Genomic DNA, 24,186 nt, shown 5'->3' with positions numbered 1-24,186 from the left:
GACGCGGAGATAGCTGAGTTAACACAGACGATACAAACTATGCAAAAGCAAATGGAATGCATGCAGGCACAGATTCACGCAAAGGATGAATTTGTACAAAAGCTCCAGTCTGCCGCTCACAGTGAGACTGATCAACATGCAATGCAGAAAACACAAGAACTCATAGAGGACGGTGAGGTTGAAGGCCACGATACTAAACGCGGACCGGCTATCACCCTTAAAAGGTCAGTATGTCCAAAGCGTAGGCGCGCAGCAACAGGCGACACCCGAATGAAAGCACTCGAGGCTGGCGTGAGCAGTCTCAAGGAAACTACCACCGCGACTATCACGCGTACGCTTCAACAGAGCTTGAAGAGCATTTATCTCATATTATCCAGATTAGAAGCTGCCAACAGCGCGCTGGTGACGTCGCATGGCAAAGCGGTGCCACACATGCAGCACCACATAACCATGGCAAGACACTCTTCGAAACAAAAGCAGAAAATATGTAGTGGAACTGCAGAAGTTACAAAAACAAATGTACGCAGCTACAACAATACCTGAAAACGATCCCCGAACGCCTAGACGTCATCATACTGTAGAAAACAAACGGCCCCACCGAACTTTCAGGGTACCAGTCTATAACAGACAAGGCGGGGAATCCAAACGTCACCACACTGGTCAAGCGAGAGCTCACGGTTATCGAACACGACACCCAAGTCAAGAATATTGAAAACATCCTTGTCAAGCTAATTCCACCACGTCAGACGCCTGCCAGCATCTTCGTACTCAACGTCTATAGCAGTCCGAGATACCAGAAACACCACTTTCACGTCCTCTTCAAACGAGCACTCGATTTCGCCCAGGGGAAACAACTCTTCATTGGAGGCGATTTCAACGCGGTGCATGTGGCATGGGGTTACAAACACGATTTGCCCAAAGGCGGGTATTTGTGGGAAACGGAGACACTCACTGGCCTCGAGCTGGTCACTGACCCAGCGGAACCAACTAGGCAGGGCAACAGCGTTAGCACTGACACCACGCCGGACCTTACCTTTACGTGCAATACACGAATGGTGACTTGCAGAAACACCCTGCAAGACTTGGGCAGTGACCAATACATTATCTCTATAGAAGCGGAAGGCGGCCCCCAGAAACGCTATGCCGGTCTCCAACTGAAGATAACCAATTGTGTACTACGAAAAAATCGAGACAAGCAAGAGATTGAAGACATCAAAGACAATGAGCAATGTCCCGACCAACTTCAGCGGGACATGGAGAGGGTGACGGAAATGATGCCGTCAACAGCTGGGCTTGATAGAATAGACACCCGGTTACTGCACATGTGTCAAGCCGAGACCAAACTGTATCGCCGCTGGAAACGACAACGACATGATAAGAGACTGCGAAAACGAATAGCACAGCTCAACAAAGAAATAGAAAAGCATGCACTTAACTGGCAACATTAGCAATGGGGAGAAAAATACGCGCAGATGAATGGTCAGCTCGCTACAAGTCGCATATAGCAGATACTGCGGCACCCAAATAAAAGTAAATTTATTAATTTATTTACTTAAAAATAAATAAATAGATACTGCGGTTCCTCATAGATCCCGTGAACACCAAGACCTCACAGAGGCAAGGCATATACAAAATTATACACGCTTACGGGGGAACGGAGCAAGATTTCCTACGGGACGCAGAACTCCATTACATATCCCAAACGTTCCCGCAAGTACATCCGGACCACAGGGGGTAAATCCGGACTACAGGGGAGAAGGCAACGCCATCCTAGATGCAGAATTCTAAATTTCCGAAATCGAGGCAGCCCTCATCAAACTCAATACCAAGTCAGCCCCAAGCCTAGATTGAATATCGAATGGGGCACTGCGCAACCTCAATTACAGATCACTAGAGAAACTCACAGATTATATTAAGCAGTGTTCGGTGCATGGAAAGTTACCCCAGCCATGGAAAGAAGCACAAATCATTCTTTTACCAAAATTTGGCAAGAAAGTGCAGCTGCAGAACCTGCGCCTTATCTCCCTAACATCATGTGTAGGTAAACTGATGGAGCATGCGTTTCTCAATAGACTAAGAGATTACCTCGAGGACAACAACCTATTACGACACACAATGATTGGGTTCAGAAGACATCTCTCTATACAGGACGCTCTTCTGCTACTGAAACATCAAATCATAGAAAACCCGGGTGCTCAATGAGAGCCTTCCTTGGCCTGGACCTGAAGAAGGCCTTCGATAACGTTCGTCATGACGTCATATTGTGACAAATAGACATATTGAACTTCGGAATGCGAGTGTACAACTACGTCCAAGACTTCCTCACGGGAAGAACCACACGCATGCGAGTGGGACAACTAGAATCAAATCAAATCAACATTGGAAGATCTGGCACACCGCCGGGCTTGGTGATGTCGCCGATGCTCTTCGACGTCGTCCTGCTGGGGTTACCCGAGCGATTACATCAAATTGATGGACTGAAACACACGCTGTACGTGGATGATATTACGATCTGGATGACGATTGGCAGTGACGAAGAGATCGAGGATCGCTTACAGGTGGCCATAGATTGCGTGGAACATTACCTCGTAGGCACGGGACTCACCTGCTCGGCCGAAAACTCCGAATTACTGCTATATAGACCGGTGAAAAAGGGACGCCCGCCCAAAGACTACATACCTTCAGAAAAACAAGAAATAAAACTAAAGTCATCAAACGGCTCACCAATCCCAATAATAAATAACATCGGGATACTGGGGCGGATGATGGAGTAGAACGGCGGCAATGGTGAAGCACTGCACAGGATAATGGCAAAGGCCCCCAGCACGATGCGGCTCATCCAACGCTTCACGAACAAACATGCGGGCATGCGCGAAGGCAACGTCACACGACTCATATACAAGCCTGTGTTATTTCACAACTAATGTAAACGTCCCCGTTTCACAAATGAAGAGTTGCGGAAAAAGACAAACTTAACGCCCTGACATGCAAGACGTACAAGTTCGCGTTGGGGCTGGCGCCCGGAGTTAGCACCAGCTAACTCCTAAAGCTAGGGTTAGATAACACCCTCGAGGAACTCGTGGAAGCGCAACAAGTTTCCCAGCTCGAGTGCATATCCAAGACCCGCCCAGGCTGACACCTACTCGAAAAACTCGGCATCACGTACCATACGCAGCACGGCATCAAAGTCGAAATTTCAAGATCGGTACGCAAGCAAGTATACGTACCCCCATTGCCTCGCAACATGCACCCCCAACACCATACAGGACGGCGTAAAGCCAGGGCACAACGCATTACTCAAAGCTATTCCTACGACACTGAAGCGGTTTTCACTGATGCCGCGCGTTATGCCAATAAAAATTGTTTCGCGGCAGTAGTTGCCGGCCATCGCGGCAAATACATCACAAGCCTCACTGTGAACACGGCACACGCTGAAGCGGCAGAGGAAGCGGCTATAGCACTGGCCCTCACACAGACCAGTGCCACATACGTGATTAGTGATTCGCAAACAGCCATTCGCAATTTTGCCAATGGACGCATCTCTCAAGAGGCGTTTCACATACTCCAACGACATCCCATACATCCAGGAGAGGTCGACTTCGATAACCGAAGGCATCTGTTATAGATCCCGGCACACACCCGTCTGAGCACCCCCAACGAAGCAGCTCACCGCGTTGCTCGATGCCTCACTCACTGAGCATCGCCGGAGGACGACGAGTCCCTGTGGGGTACTGCAGACTTTTGTGCATGGGAGGATCATATGACCAGGTTTCACATGACCGCACATTGCCAGTTACAAAGACGCATATACCCATCCCCTCACGAAAGGCTAAACAGAACGCAAGCGGTACACTTTAGACAATTACAAACAAATTCATACACAAACCCCAGACTTATGCTGGCCATGTATCCAGACATATACACTACAAACAGACGCACGTCATGCGGCGAGGTTGCCACCCTTAGTCACATGCTGTCGGAGTGTCAGGGCCTAATAAACAATTCGAACAGTGCCGATTGGTCTCACTCTTTCACCACCAGCCTCCGCTCGCGTTAGAAGGCCGCACTGCTCAGCTCGAACTTGGCAGCACAACTCTGGGCCGTCCAGCGTGCCGAGGAAGCCACTTCGAAACAAGGTCTCTAAACCGCGTCCGCGGTGGGTGTCGAGGCCCACTAAAAAACGCCAGACTCGAATCGTCTAAATTCGACAAATAAACTTTATGTTCTTCTTCTTCTGTCTCGCATTCCCCATCAGCAGCCATTGGCATGTTCCAGTAGGAAACGTTAGTAAAGTAGAAGTGTTAAAAGCCGACTTCTGCTGTCTCTCACTCGCACTAGCAGCCATTGTTTACCTCAAAGGTAGTGCCTGGTGAGATTTTTCCTGTGCTTGCTTAAACAATAAAAATTTTTGTTGAAAACGCCGTTGATTGATGAAATAAACCAACAAAAGATGCCAGATGTTTATAAAGCAAAACAAAAAGAAGACGCCAGCTGCTTAACGAAAGACGCCTGGTGCTTTCTAAAGCATTGGTTTTATAACCTAAACCATATCGATACAGGTTTGTAGTTGCCGATGCTCGTTGCCATCGGTGAGTGCTCGTATAGATAGGGATGCCGAAAGGTGGGTACGCAGGGCAGCGGCGGCGCTTGCTTGCATAAAGGATTTCGAAGTGAGAGCACGCGAGGCAGAAGCGCGCCGGGAAGCTGCGCGATCTCGCCGCCAAGATCCTGCTGTACGGGAGCGACAAGCCACATCAGCAAGGCAGCGTCGGCAAGATCCCGCCGTACGTGCACAAGAAGCTGCAGCGGCACGCCAGCGTCGGCAAGATCCTTCCGTACGGGAACGAGATGCCACATCAGCGAGGCAGCATCGGAAAGATCCTCCTGTACGGGAACAAGAAGCCACATCAGCAAGGCAGCATCGGCAAGATCCCGCTGTACGTGAACAAGAAGCTGCAGCGGCATGTCAGTGTCAGTAAGGTCTTGCTGTACGGGAACGAGAGGCCGAGGCAGCACGTCAACTTCGCGGAGCAGATCTTCAAAACGTTCGACAATGGGAAACGGCGAGGAAGCATGCATATCGGCATGCGAATTAACGGAAGAAACTTTCACGGTATTACTTCCAGGCGCATCGCCCGATTTTATCATCATTCACCTCGTGGATCTGCTGTCAATTCTTTTGAATCAAACAACGTTTACCCCAAACACGGTGACCAGCACAGTGATGTGAGACGCATATTTGGTATTTACGGCAGCACAAGAATCGAAATTAATGAAGTCAATCTTAAATCACTATTGAATTCTTCGCTTTCAGTGATAGTTGACATAAATACAGAAGACAGTCAAGAAACCTGGCAGCGAAAGTTCACCTAAAATTTGCGAACAACTTAATGACATGTGAGCATTGCCCCTGTTTCATTTTGTGAAGCAGCAAAAGAACAATTTCTAACTTTAAACATTACGTTATATGTGTCATTGTTTGTTTATTACAACCATAGGTACCAGGCAGAAATATCGCTTTCGAAAGAAGTACATTGCTTCTTTGTGGACTCCGGGAAGAGCAAAGTAGGGGATGCCATTTAAACAACAGGTATATTGCTAAGCTGACGTGGAAGTCCGCGCCTTCTCAAGTTCGTTTATCGAGCTTCGGATTATTTATGTCAATACCAATCAAGACTTCAAAGATAATGCTTGTATGCGTCAAAGTTAAAGCCCCTATTCGTGAACTACATTAGTAGCGCGGAGGCATGAAAAATAAGGGCATTGAGGCTTCTTGGGTGGAGCTTACAATAATTCTTGGGTTGTCACCGACTATAAAAATTTACTCTACAGCTTGGCTCTTACTGTTGACTTAGCCACTGTTACAAGAATAAACTCACTTTCAAAGCACCGCAGGAGAAGTGGGCTACGTGGAGGTCGCGAGAACTTAAGGGCACTGCAGTCATAATTTACTTTTGGCACCGCGCACTTTCCTGCTCAAAAAAATTGCCCGCAGCTTCCCTCGGGGGAACACTGAGGAGGATGCGGAAGCGGTTCCGCCAACAGTTTGGCCGGCGCTGGTCGAAGGGACGTTGATCATTCTGTTTGTGGATTCGTTGGCATTCATTTCACGGCGACTTCGGACGTCGACGCGCCGTACAAACCAACGGACCAGCGGCAACTGAGCGAGCGAGCGCCGACCTTGAGTATATATACAGCGCAACGGCGCATGCGCTGTCAGCTGTCGAATGTTCTCGAAGGAGAAGCACGCGCGTGGCACAGATGGCGACGGCGCGACGGCGCATGCGCTGTCAGCTGTCGAATGTTCTCGAAGGAGAAGCGCGCGCGGCACGGATGGTTGGCGACGGCGCGACGGCGCATGCGCGCGCGTCAGCTGTCGAATGTTCCAGAAGCGGTGCGGACGGCGCGGACGGCGCACTACAAGGCGCGAGTATAAGATGCTTCCGCATCTAAAACGTTTTTGTCCGGAATGGAAACATTTGACAGAAGTCTGTCTGGTTGGGTGTGTAACTGGGAGGTGATTTCGATTCCAACCGAAAGTTTTTAAAAAGCACGACGTTTCGAAACCGACTTGGTTTCTTCCTCAGGATTCACTGCGGGGCTACCTACTAGCGGCGTCTTCAAAGCACACTTGGGAAGGATAATGACATCCTTCTCTCTTTCTCGTTTTACCGTGGACCACAGTCCATGTATACATATTGGGGGAAGGGTTCCGAGAGAGCGGTTAAAGTTATGGGCTGTCCTTTGTTTGTCCCACGACTCGAGTGATAACCTTCTCCTCTAGTTCAGCTCGGTTTCAAAGATGGCCGTCGCTTCAAACTTTATCCGGTGATCTAACATCTCAGCATGTTCAGTGACGGCGCTGCTCTCTTTGTAGAGCTTCAGCTCATCGTTGGCGTGTTGCATCAGTCATTCCGGTAGGTTTTTCTCTCGCCAGTATACGAAGAGGGGCACTCGGCGCACGGAATTTTGTAGCAACACCGGGGGTCCTGTGCATTGTTGCCCGATTTTTCGGGCGGGGGAAGAGGTGGTCCAGCGTACACGAAGGCACATGCACGATGCAAACTCCTTCCTTCTTGAATATCTGTGCCAACATCTCGCTGGTTCCCTGAGCATGTGGGAACGGTACGCGTTTTGGGGCGCTGCCAATTAAGGTTGATTAGAGTTTCCGTTTCCTCTGTATCTCTGCGCGGTGGCTGGCGGTTGAATGAAGATTTTTGGGTATCCGTTGTTTTTGAGGTACGCAATTACACGTGCCTCTACTTTCTTTCGCTGCATATCATTAGAGCATAACTTTTTAGCTCTCTGGAGTTGTGTGGTCACAACCGAGGCCTTGTGGCAGGCGGGGTGGAAAGAATCCAATTGAAGGTAGCGGCCAGTGTGTGTCGGCTTCCTGCGAACAAAGATCTCCGCGTCGTTGCGCTTTCTTGCCACCTGGACGTGGAGAAAACGCAAGCAGCGGTCTTTTTCCCACTCGGTCGTTAATTGCATGGCTGGGTTTCCGGAATTTACGTGCTTTCTGAAGTTTTCACCTTCAGACGTCTTCATGACGCAAAAAAAATCGTCCAAATAACGGAGAAAAAGCTTGGGTAGCGGCGAGAAGGAGCTGAGCGCTTTCTCTTCTATTTACTCCATGGTCAGGTTTGCCATCATGACGGAGAAGGAAGCTCGCATTGCGGTTCCACTGTCTTGCCTGAAAATAGTTCCTTTGTAGGTGAAGTAAGTACTGGACAGACAGAACTCCAGTAGACGGCTGAGCTCGACAACTACCAAAGCAGTCATTTCACTCAGGCTTGCGCCCCCCTCACGCACAGAACTGGCAGAGGAGACAGCTCGGGGCGCTGGCACACAGGTAAATAATGGAGCGACGTCAAACCAGACCAGGCTCTCGTCATCGTCGATGCTCACATTTGACACGAGCTGCATGAAGTGGCTGAACTAACAGACATGAGTTGGTGTCTTCCGAGTTAGGAAGGCGAAGACTTGTACAAAATATGAAAGGTGAGGAAGGGGAGTCTACATGTGAGGAAGAAAGTGCGGGAAGGGAAGTCTACAATCGGTCAGAAGGGGACGTCAGGCTAGTGAAGTTTCAGTAGTCCATAGAAACTCGGTGCGAATCTGTTGCAGCAGTTTTTTGAGATCCGGGTAATGCTTAGAAGGTTCCGTGAGTAGCTTATTTAGCTGTGTCTTGGTTAGCTTTGTTGGGACTTTTATTATTTGCGTGTATGGTCCCCTTCTAAAAGAGCTGAAATCTTCCGATCATAGTCCTCACTATCCAACACCACCGTCAAAAAGCCGGACCTCAGAAAAAAACAGATACCCAAAAATTTCATTAGAGCCACCACCCACCGCGCAGATCAACAGAGGGTACGAAAACCCCAGCCCACCATAATTGCCAGCCTCCCGAAACGCGTACCAATCCCATACGTTCAGAGAACCAGCGAGATCTTTGCGCGGATCATCAAGAAGGAAGAGGTTTGGATCGCGCACGTGCCTTCGTGTACGTTAGGCCGCCTCCTCTCCTGCCTGAAAGACCCGCCAACAATGGACAGGACCCCAGTGTCGTTTGAAAAATTACGCGCACCGAATGCCTCGCTTCGTATATCGGCGGTACGACTGAAGCACCACGCCAACGATGTGCGGAAGCTCTACAAAGAGCGCAGCGCAGTCGCTTAACATGCAGAGAAGTTGGATCACCGAATAAATTTCGAAGCGATGTCCATCCTTGAAAGTGAGCCGAACTGGAGGAGGAGGTTATTACTCGAGTCGTGGCACATACAGAGGACAGCCCATAACACCAACCGCTCTCTAGGAGCCCTTGCCCAGTGTATACACATAGACTGCGCTCCATGGTAACGCTAGAAAGAGAGAGGGGGGCTCATCACCCTCCCCGCCAGTACTTTGAAGACGCTGCTGCTACGTAGCCTCGAAGTCACCCCTGAGGAAGGAACCAAGTCGGTTTCGAAACGACGAATGTCTTCAAAACTTTTGGTTGGAGTGTGAGTCATCTCCCTGCGCTTGTCATGTAAGAAGCGCAGCGTGGAGGAGGAGATTTACCTGCAGTCAGGTACGCCAACTTACTTTGCTGCGGGCTGCAACAGCGGTGACAGCAATGTTGACTCCGCTTTACACAACTTTTCGTGTTGTAGTGGCAAAGCTCCTTAAAGCATGCACTGAGCGTCTCATCGTAATCTTATGTAGCCTCCTCTCAATAGTTCTTGAACCGGCCGTAGAGCGCAGTACTTGTACATATAGCTAAAGCATATACCCTAAGGATGCAAATGGTACCATACTAGAGGATGTTACTTGTATGTTAAATAATACAAATCACAGCATATTCAAGGAGCGAAAAATGATGAGTGGGTTGAAGGGTCAGTCAGTTCATTCGTGCTTCCATCGATGCGTTTCTCTTTGCTACCATCCATCTGTCCATGCGTTCATCCGTGCGTTCGTCCGCCTGCGCGTTTTCTCATGCGTGCATCCATGTGTTCAATTGTGTATTCATTCATCCATTTTTGTGTTCGTCCATGCGTCCATCCGTCTGTCCATGCGTTCATTCCGTTCATACATGCTTCCGTCCGTTCATTCATGCATCCGCCATTGCGTCCGTCTGTTTATCCTTGTGTCTATCTGTGTGTCCTCTCGTGCATTCGTCCATGGGTCCGTCCCTGAGATCGTCTATGCGTCATTCCATCTTTCGGTCTGTGCGTCCAAGCGTGGGTCCGTCCGTGCATCCGCTCGTACTTCCGTGCGTCTATTCATGCACCCGTCCTTGCTTCCGTCTATTCATTCGTCTGTGCGTCCATCCGTCCTTGCGCCCGTGCCTGTGTTTGCCCACGCGTCAGTCTGTGCGTCCGTCCAAGCATCCGCCCATGCATCCACCAATGCGTCCATCCGTCCGCGCTTCCGTCCGTCAGTTCGTGTGTCCCTGTGTGCATTCGTGTAAACATTCGTCCGTGCGTGCGTCCATTCTTCTATCTCTCTGTTCAGCCATCCATTCCCTTGCCCCAGTCGTCATCGTTCACCTCGTGCATTTGCTGTAATTTTTTGCTTTGTTTGTTTTTGTATATTCATTGATTTATTTTCTTGGTAAACAAGGTTACAAACTTGCAGGGGAAAAGATAAAAGCCGCTAGAAACACTTTGAGAAACTAATTATGTAGTCCCTGGTCTCTGTCTTTCTGCCATGAGGGGCTAGCACACAGACAACTTTAAGGATATTTTCTGTCTCGCCTTGTACGTTACTCGAGGATTCATACTTCCATGCCAATAAAAATTCTCATTCCATTCTATATATATATATATATATATATATATATATATATATATATATATATATATATATATATATATATATATATATATATATATATATATATATTGTTAAGGCGTTTGTTAGCCGGCCCACAGCGAGCAAGCACAATGGCGACAGTAACGGCCAAGCACGGGCTCTCAGCGCGAGCGGGGTCCTTGTTGGGTAGCCCCACTAGAAGGTACTCAAGAGTTCGACCCATTTCATAGTTCGGAGGCTTCGCTACAATTACCCCGGGGTCGAAGAGGGAGCCGCCTGGCGACCTAACAGCTTGTTATTATGAGCGGGTCATAATAAGCCTTCAGGCGCTCCACGTTGACGATGTCTCGCCCACGGCGGCGCATGTCCGAAGATTGTTCAACGGGTTCGATCAGATAGTTGACGGGTGAGGTGCGCTCGATGACACGGTAGGGGCCTTCGTATTTGGGACGTAGTTTGGAAGAGAGGCCAGCGGCAGAGGTCGGGATCGAGAGCCATACAAGCGCACCAGGAAGGAACGTGGGCTCAGAAGTGGTGGAGCCATCACGGATACTCTTCTGCTGCTCTTGCTCTTGCGTCGTAAAAGTCTTGGCAAGCTCGCGACACTCTTCAGCAAGCCTGGCTGTCTCGGAAATAGGTGTACACTCAGATGGATCCGGCGTGTACGGGAGTATCGTGTCCATGGTGTGCGACGGGTGCCTTCCGTACAGCAAGTAGAAAGGTGAAAAACCAGTCGTGCTCTGAGGGGCGGTGTTGTAGGCGTAGGTGACGAAGGTCAGTATATTATCCCAATTGGTGTGGTTGGCAGAGACGTACATAGAAAGCATGTCGCCGAGGGTGCGGTTAAAGCGTTCGGTGAGGCCATTCGTCTGTGGGTGGTAAGCAGTAGTTTTGCGGTGGACAGAATGGCACTCCATCAGAATGGCTTCGACGACTTCCGACAAGAAGACACGGCCTCGATCGCTGAGAAGCTCTTGGGGTGGTCCGTGGCGCAGTATAAATCGATGCAGCAGGAAGGACGCAACATCGCGCGCAGCAGCCGCAGGGAGAGCGGCGGTTTCGGCGTATCGCGTTAAATGGTCAACGGCAACGATAGCCCAGCGGTTACCAGCCGACGTCAGAGGAAGTGGTCCATACAAATCGATACCTACGCGCCCAAAGGGACGGTCAGGGCAAGGTAACGGTTGTAGACTGGCGTGCGACATGTGGGCTGACGGTTTACGGCGTTGGCAAGTGAGGCAAGAGCGAACGAACTGCTGCACATAGCGGTACATCCCGCGCCAGAAGTAGCGTTGTCGAATGCGATGGTAGGTTTTGAATACCCCAGAGTGCGCGCATTGCGGATCAGAATGGAAGGATTCACATATCTCTGACCGCAGACGGCGGGTTATCACGAGTAACCACTGCCGGCCGTCGGCGTCGTAATTGCGTCGGTGTAGAAGGCCTTCACGAATGGCGAAATGGCGAGCTTGACGACGCAATGCACGCGTGGATGGCGTTGCGGATGGATCAGAGAGCAAGTCGATCAGCGGGCTGATCCAATTATCCTTTCGCTGTTCGGTAGCGATTATGTCAACGTCAATGGCAGAAACAGCAGCCGAGGATACTGAGCAGAGCACATCACCTTCAGGCAGAGGGGAGCGCGAGAGGGCGTCGGCGTCAGCATGCTGGCGTCCGTTGCGGTACAGCACGCGGATGTCGTAGTCTTGTAAACAAAGAGCCCAACGGGCGAGACGGCCTGAGGAATCCTTCAATGATGAAAGCCAGCATAGCGCATGATGGTCGGTGACGACATCGAATGGGCGACCATACAAATACGGTCGAAACTTTGTAAGAGCCCAGACGATCGCCAGGCACTCTTTCTCCGTGACGGTGTAGTTTGTCTCAGCTCTCGTGAGCGTACGGCTTACATATGCTACGACATATTCAGGGAATCCGGGTTCGCGCTGCGCCAGGACAGCGCCGAGGCCTACACCGCTGGCGTCTGTGTGCACCTCCGTCGGGGCCGTAGGGTCGTAGTGGCGTAGAATGGGAGGAGACGTCAACACATGGCGGAGCTTCGCGAACGCGTCGTCGCACTCAGACGACCACGAATTGAGGGACCCGTTACTTCCAAGGAGCTTCGTCAGCGGTGATATGATCGTGGCAAAGTTTCGTATGAAGCGTCGGAAGTATGAGCACAGGCCCACGAAACTACGCAGTTTTTTGACGGACGCAGGTTTGGGGAATTCGGCCACGGCCCGAAGCTTGCCATCCTTGGACACGACGTACCCAAGGATGGTGAGTTGCCGTGCTGCAAAGCGGCACTTCTTCAGATTTAGTTGCAAGCCGGCATTGCTGACACGTGCAAAAACTTCTTTCAGACGTTGGAGGTGCGTAGAGAAATCTGGAGCGAACACAAGAACGTCATCGAGGTAACACAAGCACGTGTGCCATTTCAAGTTGCGCAGCACGGTGTCCATCATGCGCTCAAAGGTCGCAGGTGCATTACATAGACCAAACGGCATGACGTTGAATTCGTACAAGCCGTCGGGTGTGATGAACGCAGTCTTCGGTCGAGCGTCATCAGGCATGGGTACTTGCCAGTAACCCGAGCGCAGATCGAGAGAAGAAAAAAATTCGGCTCCGTGAAGGCTGTCGATTGCGTCATCGATGCGCGGCAGTGGGTAAACATCCTTGCGAGTGATCTTATTGAGCCGTCTGTAGTCCACACAGAACCGCGCAGAACCATCTTTCTTCGCAACAAGAACAATAGGAGGCGCCCATGGACTGTCCGAGGGCCGAATAACGTCGCGTCTGAGCATATCATCAACCTGCTCGTTAATTTCCCGACGTTCAGCAGGCGACACGCGGTAGGAACGTTGCCGTAATGGTGGATGGGCACCAGTGTCGATACGATGCGTAACAGCGGACGCACGACCGAGAGAACTTCGCCCGACATCGAAAGAAGAACGATATTCTCGCAACAGGTTCAGAAGCTGGGAACGCTGTACCGACGTGAGGTTGTCATCAATGTAAGGGCCAAATACATCAGGAGATGATGAATCAGAAGTGGAAACAGCACTGATGGTACGCAAATTGGGACAACGCGAGTCATCGGGTACGTCCAGGACTTGTGCGTTATCCACTGGTTCCGCTCTGCCGAGACGTTCCCCTCGAACCAAGGTAACAGTGTACGGAGATGGGTTGGTCACGAAAATAGAGGCGTTGCCCTGGGTGATTTGCACGGTCGCGAAAGGTACTAGCAACCCTTTCCTTCGGCAAGCACGGTCGGATGGCGAAACGAGTGCAATTGTGTCGGAGAGTCCAGCGCAGTAGACAGATACCTCCACCAAAATGTTAAGGCGTTTATTAGCCGGCCCACAGCGAGCAAGCACAATGGCGACAGTAACGGCCAAGCACGGGCTCTCCGCACGAGCGGCGTCCTTGTTGGGTAGCCCCACTAGAATTCGGAGGCTTCGCTACAATATATATATATATATATATATATATATATATATATATATATATATATATATATATATATATATATATATATATATATATATATATATATGGCCGCAATTGGCGGAGGACACGGCAGTAGTGACACCGTTAAGTATAGGGTGTAACAAGAATTGGACAACAGTTACAAACACAATTACAAACCTTGCTTCACGAGCTTCGTCTTAAAGAGGAGCCAACAATGTGTTATCGGGTCCTGTGCGAATCCCGTTCTCAATTACTAGCCTAGCTTCGGTCTCGCTGTTTGGTGAAACGTTGCCGTGAGGGAACCGATGGCTCTGCGTGTGACATTGACTGATTAGAACCACCATATTGAAAGTACATTTGTGAAGTGGAACTACGCGATAGTTGTTCCTTTTGCAATCAGCGAAGGGCTCTCTGCGTATGCGTAAAGCGACAAGCTAACATAGGTTTGGGAGCTCTGTAATAGCTAGACCTTTCTTACACACACTCTTTGCGCATTTCACATGTTAAGACATCTGAAGTATTTCAACGCTTCTATCACATAAAATTGTGTGCGTTAGAGAGATATCTTCTGTTACTTGTACAAAAAAATATAAAAATAAGGCGTCACTTTTATGGTTGGATACAATAATAATCAGACGTTATACTGCATGACGTTCATGCAGTATTTTTCCAGACCATTCTTGACCATTGGCGTGGCCCTATGGTATAATACCTGTGGTGCGATTATATACAAATTCCAAATCCGGACAAAGGCGGTCTCTTCCATTGAGTCGCACGCGATTGGCCCATACGAGCCGTGACGAATGCTTTGACGTTTTGAGAGACGTGGGCTGGGGTGTCACGTGAATGTTTTTCTCCGGTTTTGGGAGGAAGGCGAAGGAACAGTCGGAGAGACCGTCCGAAACGAACAGGATAGATCAAAACGGCTGCAAGGTGGCCTGGATTGGGTTGAAATGTAAGGGCTTAGCGACTTTTCAGCATCCAGGCACTAAGACAACAAGGCGTTTCCCAGTGCCACGGTTTTTCGTCTCGCCTGTGCGGCAGCTGCAGCCGATCAGAGACGACTAAGCGAGGTTAAAGATGCATTTGAAAAGTTCACTGAAAAGAGTTCCGGCAATGTTCTCGTCTGTCCGAACGAACAGTGCGTAGCTTGTGCGACGAACTTCATCGGATGCCAGCGAGCCAGTGGCTTTTTCACAGAGAGGAAAGTGTTGCGTGCACTGCGATTTTTTGGCACCGGTTGCTTCTGGAGGAGCGTTAGTCGCGAGGAGCACATCGGCAAGTCTCAGCCAGCCGTGAGCAACACTATCCACGAGGTGACGCAGGCTTTTTTCACAATGGCTGCTAGAAAAAAGCAGGTGGACTTCCTACTGACAGATGATAAGGATGAGGCAAAGGCGGAGTTTGTGCTACGCGGTTGCATCCCAGGCGTGCTGGCGTGTGTTGAAGGCACGTTGGTCACCATTCGCAAGCAAGAGGTATTCAGACTGGCTGACACGGCGAGCTTCATGTCCAGAAAGGGCTATTATGCCCTGAAAGTCATAATAGTAAGTACCATTGGGATCCTTTCTTACTCGGCTATCGGAGCAATTGTTCAGTTGTGACGCCAAAGCTGGAAAAAGTAATAATGCAACGAATAAAAAAGAACCTGCAGGGAACTGGGCGCGAGCTAGTTGGTGGCTCGAGGGGCCTCGGTAATAATACGTGGAAAGTGTTTTGTGCGTGAGCCAGTTGCCGTTTTTGTACTGGCGTGCATGCGCAATTCAGTTGTGCATTTTAGAGCTAACCAGTAGTATGGGCAGCAGAAGTAGCAGTAATATATACACAACAGGGAAGTATTTCCTACACGAAAGTGCTTACAGTCACGATTGCATGAGCAGGCTTTGGAATTTTCACTTAATGATCATTCAATGGAAGTCGTAGCCGTGTGTACAGCAGAGAAAGGTTTATTGCCTCTCCTTCTCCTCAGTGTGCTACACCCTGTGTTTCCTTCTAAATGAAGCTTCTTGTACAAATGACTGTACTAGTGCGCATTGTTTCCTGCATATGTGTAGAAAAAAATTGCCCGCAGCTTCCCTCGGGGGAACACTGAGGAGGATGCGGAGCATATAATTGGTTAACGGGGTGTTAAAGTGCGACTTACTTGGGTCGATGGCTAAATTGGTTAACGTGGTTGTGAAATGGGGTGTTAAATTGCGACTTACTTGGCTCGATGGCAAAATTGGTTAACGTCGTTGTAGGAGGGGGTGTTAAATGAGTGAACACGTACGCACGTATGCGAAAGGGCGGCGCTGGTCGAAGGGACGTCGATCATTGTGTTTGTGGATTCGTTGGAATTCATTTCACCGCGAACTTGGACGTCGACGCGCCGTACAAACCAACCGACGAGCGGCAACTGAGCGAGCGAGCGCCGACCTTGAGTATATATACAGCGCGACGGCGCATGCACTGTCAGCTGTTGAATGTTCTCGAAGCGCGACGGCGCATGCGCGTCCACTGGAGAATCAGAATTGTAGATGTCGAACGTGGTGTGTAGAGGAGGAAGGGTGCACAGATGGTGGAGGAGTGAAGCGCGCGCGGTGTGTAGAGGAGGAAGGGATGCACAGATGGTGGAAGAAGGAGGAGGAAGCTTGCGGACGGCGCCGCACTACAAGCCTCGAGTATTAGATGCTCCGCATCTAAAAGGGATTTATTCTTAGTATAATTGCAGTTTTATTTTATATCGCACCTCATCGCAGGTGTGCAACGCATGACTGCGCATCCTAGCCATGGACCCACAATTTCCAGGTTCGTGCCCCGTTTTCTGGGGGTGGGATCACAACCCACTGCGTGCACGCCTAGCTGCACATCTGCAGCCTGGCGAATATCTGCTTGATAAGTATTGTTGTGCACTAACTGGGACAGAGCACTCAGCTTTTATGTTTTTATTGCAGGAGACGCAGGGTATCCCCTCGTGCCATGGCTCCTATTTCCAGTCCTCGGCAGTCAACCGTGCAACACTTCCGAAGGCCGATAAAACAAAGAACACGTATTCATGCGCAATGTTGTGGAAATATGTATCGCAGTGTTAAAGAGCAAGTTCCGCTGCTTGCAGCACTATCGAACGATGCTCTCTAACCGCGATCAAGCAACGCAAATCATCTATGCTTGCGTTGCTCTCCACAATATTGCGTTGCATGCTGGTGACTGGACCTTGGACGAGTATGTTGTGGACATGCCACCAGCTGAGAATGACGACGGGTAGCCAAGGGAGAGCTGTATGCTCACACCACCCAACGTGCTGCTCAGAGACAGCAGCAGCGCAGCGCTGTCTTGAGCCTTTTTTGAAGTACACAGGAACGGTGAGTTTTCATGCTTTCATATCACACACATAATTTATTTATACTGATTCTACTGCATCAGTAGAATCAGTATAAACTATTTATACGGCATACGGCATAAGTCAGTATAAACTATTTACACGGCATAAGTCAGAAGTTAGACGAGTTGTTGCCGCTCAGGGAAACAGTGCCAAACATCGAGCGGTCGATACAGCTCATGTCGGACAAGTACGATGAGATGTTGACAAGGCTTGCCGCACAAGAAAAAGATACGAAAGAAATACGGAAAAGACTTGAACGCCTTGAACAGGACACCTGCGCTAGTGATGATGCTTCAAAAAAACTTGAGGCCGATTTAAATGAGCTCGAGTGGAGAAGCCGCAAGTTTAACTTGGAAATACATGGTGTAAGCGTCTCTGAAGGTGAAAATTTGCTTGCAAAGGTAAATTCTGTTGCCAGCATGATTGACGTTTGTGCACTGGACGCAGCAGACGTCGCTGCCATTCACCGCCTCCCATGCAAATTTGGCAAAACACCAGGTATAATCGTTCGGTATGTCAGACAATCTGTTAGAGACGAATGGCTGCATAACCGGTCAAAACTGAGAGAAAAGAAATCAAGCCTGTTCATCCAAGAGAACTTGACCAGCCAAAGTCGGCAACTGCTTCGAGAGGCTAAGGAATGGGCGAGGGAAAATCGGTACAAATACGCCTGGCACAAGAACGGGAAGATCCTACTGCGCAAATCTGACGGCGATTCCGTGTTAGTAGTGCGTCACAGGACCGACTTTCCCGTCTAAGCCTGCTAGTTGCTGACTGTATCTAGATTATTTCATTCCTCAAAATGGCTAGTCAAAGTCCCTTTCTTCCACACGAGCTAGACGCTTTTGTGACAAGTCATCACGCACATTCCTTGAAGTGCCTTCATCTAAACGTTCCTTCACTCTATAACAAGGAAGAAGATATAAATGACTTCATCAATGGTTTTCATTTTCTGTTTGATGCAGTAATGCTTAGTGAAACTTGGTGCAGGGATGATCGTGATTTGTTCAAATTTCCGTCTTATCAATCGTATTGTGTAAACAGAACTAATCGCCGAGGCGGTGGCGTTATGCTGTTGCTAAGAGAGCACGTAAACTGCGAGCTGCTTTCCAACTTTTGTATCTGTTGTGATGATTTTGAAATAATAACAGCTCGTGTGAATGACTGTATGTTTTCCGTTTGCTATAGACCACCAAGTGGAAATCTTCCTAGTTTCTTTTGTTTCTATGAACAGCTGTTATCATTTGTTTCAGAAACTGGCGATTATTTGGTGTCTGCTGGTGATTTTAATATCGACCTGTTGACCATTTCTGCACCACAAAAGGCCATGTTAACCATGCTGACTTCAAACGGATGCGAAAATTTAATCTATGTACCGACAAGGGTAACTACTGAAAGCGAAACACTGTTAGATTTATTTATTACTAATATCGATTCTACAAAAGCCAACAGTGGTGTAATAACGTGGGACCTTAGTGACCACCTCCCAATATTTGCTCTACTAAGAAAGCAAAATTTCACGATAAATGAAAAGCATCAGTACATTTCTTTTCAAAATATTACACAAACAGGTTTGGATAATTTTAGAGCTGAATTGCTACTTAGCGATATTCCGCAAATTCTGAAAATAGACGACGTTGACATTGCATACAGTAAACTTATTGATGAAATTTCTCGTGTGTATAAGCGTCACTTCCCACAAAAACAGTTTAAATTGGGTAAAAAAATAAGAAAACCATGGATAACCCCTGAATTGTTACAAAAAATTAAGTGTAAAAATGCGCTTTATCACAAGTTCATTAAAAGTAAGGAACCAAGCATATTGAAAGAATACAAGTCGCTTAGAAACAAACTAAACAAAGAACTAAGGTCACACAGGAAACGCTATTTTCAAGCTGAGTTTGATAGCTGCTCAAAAAAACCCGATATGTTATGGAAAAAGCTTAATACTGTCTTAAATCGCCGTAAATCGTCTCCACGTGTAGAAAAGCTATTTCTTGGTGGCCACGAAATATGGGGCGATGATTTGGCGAATACATTTAATGATTATTTTGTGAGCAATTCTAATTCTTGTGCATCTGCTGATATTACAAAATTTATGCCTGATAGCAATCCATCTTCCTTTTTCCTTCGCCCATTTACAGAGTCTGAAGTACTGTCAGTTTTTCTTTCGCTTAAAAATAGCTCAAGTTGTGATGTTGAGGGCATGCAGGTTCGTCCAATCAAGTATGTGCTTGATTTAATTTGTCCATATCTTACCTACATCTTTAATCTGTCTTTGGCGAGCGCTATCTTTCCCAGGAGGATGCAGATCGCAAGAGTTTCTGTGCTTTTTAAGAAAGGTGACATAAACGATATCAAAAATTATAGACCTATTTCGATATTACCAGTATTATCCAAAGGGCTGGAGAAACTTATACACGTGCAAATGTCTAATTTTTTCGATAAGCACAATCTTATATCTACAGCCCAATTTGGATTTAGAAAACACCTTTCTACTGAGTTAGCCTTGCTACAACAAAAAGAATTCATTTTAACACAATTTGAAAGCAAGAATCTTGTGCTCGGCCTTTACATTGATTTCAGTAAAGCATTTGATTGTATCCATCATTCCATACTACTTAAAAAACTTGAAACCTATGGTATTCGCGGGCACTGCTTAAACCTCGTGAAGTCGTATCTAGATCATCGCCATCAGTACGTCCAGATTGAGCATTACCGTTCAGACTTAAAACACATCAGCAGAGGCGTTCCTCAAGGTAGTATTCTCGGCCCATTTCTTTTTATAGTTTACATCAATGACCTAGTAAATATCTACAGTGATGCGAAATACGTTATGTACGCTGACGACGCTAGCCTATTTTTTTCGTCACCTGAACTTGGTAGCCTTCAGAATAACACCAACACTGCTCTAAGGGCGCTCCAAGAATGGTCAGCAGCAAACGTTTTGCAAATTAATACTAAAAAGACAAAAGCCGTGATTTTCAGACCAAAATCTAAGCAGATAACCTGCGAACACATCACCCTTCTTTACACAAATGAAGCAATAGAAATAGTGAGTAGTGTGAAAATACTGGGAGTTACCTTCACACAAAATATGCTTTGGGATTTACACATCGAATCAGTTTTAGGCAAGCTATCTCGTGTGGTTGGTATGATGGCGCGTCACAGATTGATATTACCTTTTAAAATAAAGCTTCTTGTTTACAATGCGCTCTTTTTTTCTTCCTTGTATTATTGTTTTTTGGTATGGGGTACGACGACATATACAAATCTTGAAAGACTTCATGTACTGCAGAAAAAATTTCTACGGGCGCTTTTCAATGTACCCTACAATTCCCATACTTCAGATTTATTCTTGAAGGGAAATGTCATCCGCGTGTTTACCCTATACAATTACAAGTTAAGTATAGCGTTCAAACGAGAGATAAAAGAAAACCTAAAGTTTTTCCACGAGTTATCTCATCTTGCCAAAAACACCCATTCATACGGCACTCGTTACATAGAACAGTGGAAGGTGGTCACTGCGCGGACAAGCTATTCTATGCAGAAGCTATCATACACGCTGCCAACCCTTTTAAATTCATTTCATAAATTACACATTGAATTGAAAATAACCTCTGCACGAACACTGCGCGAGCATTTCATTAATTCATGCTAACATAGTAAATAGTGTAAAATATTGCTTTTTTTCATTCTTCCTTACTGATGTGTTTTTTTAGACATATCTGTATTCCGAATATGTGTTTCTTGTGATTTTTGCTATGTGAATGTTTTGCCATCGCTGCCTGCACTGTAGGGGTGGCTGCGGGCCTCTGTCAAGTTGCTTGTGCCTTCAAGCAACTTTTACCCGCAGTCTCCTCCATCGCTGATGGAAATAAAAATTATTATTATTATTATTATTATTATTATTATTATCTAGACATGACAGGGCTGTGTTTGCCACATTTGAGTACACAATGTACTTGTGCTTCAATGAGAAACATGGTGGCCATGTGAAATGCTGCATTTTCTTTAAATGGCCCATGAAATATGCAACAGAAACACCCTTTTCCTTATCAGTGATCACAGTCACAACAGACTAGACTGAAGCAAGCATATATGAGCGGCACCTTGTGCTGAAAATTGCCATGAAAAATTGTTCGAACAATGCAGCAACGTCACACATTTTCTTTCACCAGAACGTATAAAAAATGCGATTTCATTAGTAACTTGTTGCATGAACACATGATACACAAGACAGTCTCTTCCAATATTGACTGACTACAAGCATTCAATTGTGCACGCCAGACTTGACGAGAAATTTTGCTCGTCAAGTTGTGCTGGTTTTTTGTTCATCGTCCTAAACATTGTATAAATGTTTAAATAACATTTGATTTGAATTCTCGACTGCAGTCATGATGCAATCCTAAAAAATACGTAAATCAAGACAGAAAACAACAGACAAGTTGTTTTAGTAACATACAACATGAATAATTGACTTAGCGATCTCGCGGCTCCCAAACCATACCACGTTCAAAATTTATTCCCGCGACGAGTCATTTACAAGGAAAACTAGATGAAATCAATCGCTGGCATGTTGCTGTGATGATGACCATTTTCATTTTGGAAACTGTGCGCATTGACCACTTACTAGCTTAGTGCTCTCAAAAAAGTTGTTGTACCTTAGCCTCATTGGGCTGAAATGAAAATATCACGGTGAGCTTCAAAACAGTGTGATGCAGAAGATATCACATTATTATTCTATGTGGTAATGCTGCATAAAAAGTGCAGTGAGCTAGAAAACAGTGGGTAATACAAATATCACAGAAACATTGACAGAGAACGTCAACTATACACTCGTGATCTCCATGGGAATGATTAGACACCTTTGAAATCTGGGGAAAAAACAGGGCCACTGGAGCAGCTCGAACATACATTGAGAAATGCATATATCGAACATAAAAAATGCTGTACTCCTTGTACAATGTAAATGCTAACCTAAATCTAGTAATATGTACTAAATTCGAACAAATATGTATAAATTAGAACATGAACAGCAACACGTAAACATACGAAAAACACCAAACGAATAATGAAGGATAAAACGTTGAAAACATGACAAAAAACAAACTAAACTATGGATATGTCTCCCAAAGCGTATAAAATTAAACTTCAACAGCAGCACTTAAACACATTGAAACCGGTAAATCATAATGAATGATGACAAGAAAAAACATCAAGCACATGACGAAAAATAAACTACGTACCCCTTTCTCGCAGAATGCCCTCAACCACGGCCCGTGCCAAGGAACGGACTGCCTGCAGGACGCCCTCCTGCGCCGCTGCCGCCTTCTGCTGTGCTGCTGCCATACGCCGTGCTGCAGGAGCGATGCGGGTGGTATGTTTTCATCCCCCGGAGCACCTGCGATGAGTCATCGCGGTGGAAATGTTTAAGTGAGCTGCCGGTAAATTCTTAACCAGCTCGTGGCTGGAAGCTGCTGCTGCAAAGAATTGCAACGGGCCCAACAATTTCCTCTCAGTTGAAGATCGGCTGGCCTGATCGCATCCTTTGAAAGTGTGAAGCTTCGTGTACAAGCTATGCCCTCCTAGTGCGGACCAAGAAACATTTTCTGGAAGTACTCTTTATCATCTCCTCAAATGCATCTCTCGCCTTCAAACAGCCCTTTTCAGGGCTAACCAACCTTTTGCCCGGTAGTTTATCATTGCAGATATCGTACCGTGGCCTCGATACAATGCATGGTTCTTATTTACAGTTCAAGTTGGTTTCAGTCATCATAATAGAGCATGAAGAATGTTTACGCCTCTTATGTAATATGCAAACAACGGGTCTACTCCCCTTGAGCACCTTGTCGCCCTGCTCAAGACTCCGGTCCTGTGCTCAATAAAGCACACAGTTCTCAGATGCTTCCGTGTTACTGTGTCACTGCCATCTGCAGCCGCTACAGTGGCCTCCACCTCCACTTCAACCACAGCAGGGGCAACATCCACCTGCTGGAAAGTGTCGTAAGCATGATCTTTCAGAAAGTGAGTATTCGTTACACTGGCTATTTTACAACCTTACGTACTAAACATCTGCCGAAATGTTCTGCAGCTATTCAGTGGTCATGGATATAATGTATTACCATTTTAGTGCATCCACTTGCCAGCAGGCATTGCGTGTCGTATGATAAATACCCCTGTACTGCAAGGGCAGCAAACTGAGACTAGTTAATAAACCTACCCGCTTTTGAGTTCTTTCTCCTGCGCTATATTCCCGTTTAACAAGGTTCTGCTAAAGGCACCCCTTGAGATATCCAACTCTGTCATGGCACCACTCAGGAACCCTGTAGTAACTAGCCCAGAGTGACCGAGCCGGACTGTGAAGCAACGTAGAATGGACTTATTTTGCAGACGAATATATATATAAATATATAAATATATATATATATATATATATATATATATATATATATATATATATATATATATATATATATATATATATATATATATATATATATATATATATATATATATATATATATGCGGCTTGCCTATGACGGAACACAAGTGTTTGACGTTGAACACGTTTGACACTGCACTTCTTTTCACTTCTCCCTTTCTTTTAAAGATTGAGTCTTTGTACTGGCCTTCGTAGTCGGGTAGACCTTCGTAAGACTTGAGGAGTTGGAGAAGCAGCCACAGCTGGAATAGATGTTGATGGCATTGCAGAAGGAGCGGGAACAGCGTTCATGCGAGCTGGAGTGACCGGGCTTAATAGCTACCCCCGTGGTGACGCTTGCTGCTCCGCGTTGTCGCAGCGGGGCGGTACCGATTGAGAAGTGTCCACCTTTGGAGCCCCGGGTGACATTCGCGAATGAATCTGGTCTAAGTGGCGCCAGTTCGGCCCTTCTGGTGTGTCGACTTTCACGAAGCGCGAACCTTCAGAACCTCTGACGACGCCTGCGCAACACCGCCTTTCGTGTCCAAAGTGGCGCACCCACACACACCGGGTCTCAAGGCTGGAATCTGGAAGGCTGCGAATGACTCCGAGATAAAGATGGCACACAAGTATCCAATCG

The 24,186-nt window shown here is 47.2% G+C and overlaps 1 protein-coding gene across 1 annotated transcript in view; it reads right to left on the bottom strand.

The window, feature by feature from the left end:
- The window catches only part of LOC142765568 (uncharacterized), a 100,872-nt gene extending 78,398 nt beyond the window's left edge, over positions 1–22,474 (bottom strand). The window contains exon 1 of the mRNA XM_075866744.1: positions 22,372–22,474. Within this exon, the coding sequence (XP_075722859.1) occupies positions 22,372–22,474 (103 nt within the window). The remainder of the gene's footprint in view (positions 1–22,371) is intronic.
- Positions 22,475–24,186: the final 1,712 nt, after the last annotated feature.

The sequence above is a fragment of the Rhipicephalus microplus genome, chromosome 1 (genome assembly GCF_043290135.1).
Source record: "Rhipicephalus microplus isolate Deutch F79 chromosome 1, USDA_Rmic, whole genome shotgun sequence".
NCBI lineage: Eukaryota > Metazoa > Arthropoda > Arachnida > Ixodida > Ixodidae > Rhipicephalus > Rhipicephalus microplus.
Note: the sequence above shows the minus strand (reverse complement) of the source record. Positions and strands in the feature narration are given on the sequence as shown.